At 32.7% G+C, this 4,609-nt stretch overlaps 1 protein-coding gene across 1 annotated transcript; it reads right to left on the reverse strand.

Moving 5' to 3' along the window:
* Positions 1-2,468: 2,468 nt before the first annotated feature.
* LOC136819836 (uncharacterized) lies at positions 2,469-4,227 on the reverse strand. The gene is made up of 5 exons (XM_067076076.1): positions 3,990-4,227; positions 3,389-3,450; positions 3,090-3,173; positions 2,823-2,867; positions 2,469-2,685 (listed from the first exon to the last, which is right to left on the reverse strand). Exons 1-5 carry the CDS (start codon positions 4,173-4,175, stop codon positions 2,469-2,471), a joined length of 594 nt encoding a protein of 197 aa, XP_066932177.1. The 5' UTR covers positions 4,176-4,227.
* Between the last annotated feature and the right edge of the window lie 382 nt (positions 4,228-4,609).

Consider the following 4,609-nt stretch of genomic DNA (forward strand, 5'->3'; position numbering starts at 1 on the left):
CAGTTTTTCTGGCATTGATGAACCAGCCTAAGGAGTCTTTGTGTGCTACTTGACAGATGTCTAAAACAAAAGAAATATTTTGAGATATTAACAATGAAATACCTTAAGGGAACTAATTTTGGCGCGACTAATTTTCACGGGAACTAATTTTCGCGTTTTTGGGTGTCTACCGCGAAAATTAGTCCTGCGAAATGCAAATTTTACTAGAAATGCTAAAAAAACCCTAGGAAAATGAAAGAATTTAGGCAAAAAGTGGGTGTCTCCCGGGAAAATTAGTTCTGCAAAAAACGCCAATTTCATTACCTCACACCGCAAAAATAAGTTTTGTGAAAATTAGTTCCCTTAAGGTAGAAGAAATGAATACAAAATGTTGTTTAATAAGAGAAAAAACTTCAATGGAATAAAGCTGAATATTTTAAAAAGACAATTTGTCAAAATAACTTTTTTTAAGAATAGATGGTGTATCTTTGTTGAACTAAATAATGCAGAGGCTTATGTTCCAACAAGCTGGAACTCTGATTGGATCTGCCTGGAAAGTAGTTAGCCAAATAAGAGAAAATAGACATTAATGTAAAAAATCCTTAAAACTGAACGAATAAACGAACGAACGAACAAATGAAAGGGCGAACAAATAAAAGGGCGAGCGAAAAGATTCATGAATGTAATATTGAGTAGACTCGAGAAATTGAAGCAACCCTGTTTTTCCAGCAATTTTTAGAAAACATTGGGAATTGCTATCAACAATATATTCTGTGTGAAAATAACAATGAGGATGAAAGTTAGCCAAATGAGAGAAATCATTAAAGACATTAACGGAAAAGATCCTGAAAAGCTGCGAACAAACAAGTAAACAAATGAAAGAGTGAGCAAAGAATAGAGCAAAAATTCATGAATGAAATATTGAGTAAGACTTGAGAAATTTTCCTGCATGGCAATCAGCTGCTCCGGCAATTTTATCATTACTTTTGCTTTTAATAATACATAAATTTAGAAAATATTTCCACAAAATTTCAAACAGTAAGTGGGTCCACTTTGCCTGTTTTTGATCATTTTTAGCTTTGAATACCTATTTGAGCAGCAAAGTTTAAGCTTCAGAAAAATATAAATTAAAATATTTGAGCTAAGTAGAAAAAATCTTAATTTTTTTCTTCATCGTTATTCATCTTCATTGAAAAATTTTAAAGACAAATTCTACTTAGAATTATCTTTTCAACAAGGTATAACTTTCTATTATATATTATTTCCCTTAATCTTAAGATAAGCAACACCTGCGGTCATACAGGTCATATTTTTTCATAATTTGCTTATAAAGAACTGCCAACGTCATCAAATTGTTTGCGGTAGCAATTCTTTTTAAGTGCCAAAACAAACTTTGCATGGATATGTACAATTCTGACAAGTAATTTTTGAAGGTAATCCCAGAAATAGAATTTCACAAAAAACACAAAACATCCTGTATTTGAAAACCCTACCCTACCCCTAAAAACAATTTCTAGGAACCAAAAAAATTCACAAAACTTCCTTTCCCTGAGGTAATTTTTCATTAACGAAAACATTGTAGTCCTCAGCCACCTTAGTAACAAATAAAAATGAACTCACCTTTATCAAAGTAGTATGTCTTTTTAGAATTGCCTTTGGATTCATACGCCCCATTGCCATCAGCCCGTACTTCTGATAGTGACACCTTATTTCTATCCAACGTACACATGAAATTATTTTGGTAATTTGTCGGTGTAGCTTCTACTTGGAATACTTCCGGTGTTTCTGTCAATACTTGTATGATAAATTTGGACCGATCAAAGTCATTATCCTTAGTGGAATCTACATCTTGTCTCCTGAGGATGGAAGAGAAAATTTATTTGTTTACTTTTTAATGTTTTGAAACAATAGAATCTTTGTTTTATATAAGAAACAATCATTATAAATCACCATAACTTTGTTTAAAGCTGGGCAGTGGCTTTAAAAATCATGGGGAGGGGTTTGAAGAGAATACACTAAGGAGGCTTTACAAGAAAATGTAACAAATTTCATTGAATTATATTTAATTATATACAAAATTAATAAACAAATTGATTTTGCAGTTCAAATAATATAGTTTAATAATCAATTTTATAAACAGTGATTTCTAGATTCTACACCCTAATACGCTTCCTCAAAGGTATAAATTTGGGACATGCCACAGTTACAGGAGTTGAATATTTCAGAGATTTGTCTACCATCTACAAAAAGGGGGTCAGGGTCCAGGATCAAACCTGATTCTTCAAAATTTGAAAGCAGAAGGCAGTGCCCCCTAATTTTGGCATCGATCCAACTTGAAAATCCCAATTTTCTATGAAAGGGGGAGGGGTGGAACTGGCAATCAGTAAAAATGTGATATTTTCATTTCCATAGGGTACTCTATCAAGAAACGCTGAACAAAATTTGACTCTGAAAATAAGATGGCTCAAAAAATGTAACATTGAAATTAATTACCCCGGATTCTTAGGATGTAAGCTTGTATGAGTTTGCTCCTGATGGACAGCAGTCGCCTCTTGATGGAAAGTGATGGGCTCCTGATGGACAGCAGTCGCCTCTTGATGGAAAATGATGGGCTCCTGATGGACAGCAGTCGCCTCTTGATGGACAGCAGTTGCCTCCTGATAGAACGTGGTTGCCTCTTGATTGCCAGTCACTTGTGTATGAGCACTATAAAAGAAAAAAATTAATTTCAAAATATGCAGTTACTGAAGATTTTTGACAAGAATTCAGTAATAAAACATCAAATTATTTGTTTTCATAGTTGCCTGAAGCATTAGAAACTATGAGTTGTCAATTCTACTTACATGTCATTGACATTGGTTAAATATTGATATTCTGGAACAACATTCCTAAAAACATAGTGTTTATCAAAATCTTAAACTTGTTTGGAAGACCTATAAAAATTCTAACTTGTATGTAACTTGTTTAAATTTCACAATAATATAGGCACTGCAATTAAATTAACTTAATTTTTTCAAAAAATGATTTAGTTGAATATGAAAAAATTCAAATTATTTGGCTTTTACTCCCTCCCACTTCTCTTTTAGGCTTGAAAGCTTTAAAAAACTTACAAATTGTATTGATTTGCCATTTGACTTTCTTGCTGCTGCACTCGACACGGTGTTTCAAAGGGATCATATGATCCAAAATAATCACTACAATAAAGATAAAAATAAGATGTTTGAGCCACTAGCACTATAAGTTCCAGGTTAAATTTGTTTAGGGTAAAGACTTAAAAATGATATATAATTATTGAGAATTTGCATGCAAAATTTCTATGATATTTTGTTTGTGAAGGTGGGGGCTAAGTTTTTAAAAATACTGGGGGCTAGACCCCTCCGCACACTATGTGATACATTGTTATACTAACCTCAATCCATCATTGAACTCCTGTTGTTGCTCCTGTTGTTCAAGGTACTCATAATAGTTAGGCTAAAAATTAAAATTGACTTGTTACAAGCTGAAAAAAGAACGACTGTTTCTTTCACAAAGCAATGAGCTCTTAAAAAAGTAATAGATATCATATATTTTATTTCTTACTTTTTACTTTCTATGAGGTAACATAGAACCTACTTTAGGCGTACAAACTTTCGTGAGCAGAAACTTTCGCGGGGATGAAAAATCGCGAAATTCACGACATTTACTTTTGCGAATTTAACGGAAAACTATTTTTCGCGAATCAAGACGTAAAATTTAGAATTTTCACATGAAAAAATGGCTTAGAGACACAAATACTTCTTGGGTTGGTTTGAAACATTTGTCCTTTGACTTATTAGTCTAAAAAGTGCCATAAAAGTTACATTTTATTCAAAGTTTGAAGTTTTACAGATTTTCTATTTTGTCAAGAATTTTTCGCGAGCATAAACTTTCGCGAATGGCCCTTCCTAGAATTTTTAAAGACATTTACTTTTGCGAAAAGGGCCAAAATTCACGAAAATCAGTATTAAAGAAGAAACGAAGAGAGATCTTACTTCAGGAATTTCACAATATTTAAGGCTGTCCCAGCAGTCAAGAATCTTGTTTTGCACTTGGATGGGAACATCAGTAATATTGATTCCAGAATTAATGAAGTTACTGCATCGTTCATGAAAAATGTTGCTGCTGTCTTTCTGGTTGTTAAATTCAACAACCATCATATTGGGGCACCTGAGGCCCATATTGGAGGCCTGAAGCTTTATTAATGCTTCATCTTGAAAATTGTCAACTATGTACAGGTCTTGAAACCGTCCCAAAACTTCCTTTGAAACATACTTCATCAGTGGTCCAAGCGGTTGAAATTTCAGCTAAAATATAATAATCTCTATTAATAAATCATCACACAAGTACAGATTGCCAAAAAAAATTTGGGTGTTTGAAAACCCCCTGAAATCGAACACAGTCTCAGATCAAGGAGGTGATATCCTAAGATTTTAATATAGATAATTTCTTATTGTAATAAACTAACAACGTCAAAGAAGACTTGTGTTTCAAGCAATTTCCATGTTTTATGGAAATTTTTGATTCCTTAGTAAAGTTTGAGCATAGCAATTTAATCAACAATTTTAGGAATTGCACTTGAAATGGAAATTTATTCAACTGTTTAAATAAAATA

The sequence above is a fragment of the Clytia hemisphaerica genome, unplaced genomic scaffold (assembly GCF_902728285.1).
Source record: "Clytia hemisphaerica strain Z4C2 unplaced genomic scaffold, Clytia hemisphaerica genome assembly, whole genome shotgun sequence".
NCBI classification, from domain to species: Eukaryota; Metazoa; Cnidaria; class Hydrozoa; order Leptothecata; family Clytiidae; genus Clytia; species Clytia hemisphaerica.

Bases quoted from the DNA above. Each gene is read 5' to 3' on its own strand.
- LOC136819836 (XM_067076076.1), bottom strand. From the start codon at position 4,175: ATGGGCCTCAGGTGCCCCAATATGATGGTTGTTGAATTTAACAACCAG. The intron at 3,451-3,989 runs GTAAGATCTCTC...TTTAATTTTTAG, and splicing joins AATATTGTGAAATTCCTGAA to CCTAACTATTATGAGTACCT. The intron at 3,174-3,388 runs GTTAGTATAACA...TCTTTATTGTAG, and splicing joins GAGTTCAATGATGGATTGAG to TGATTATTTTGGATCATATG.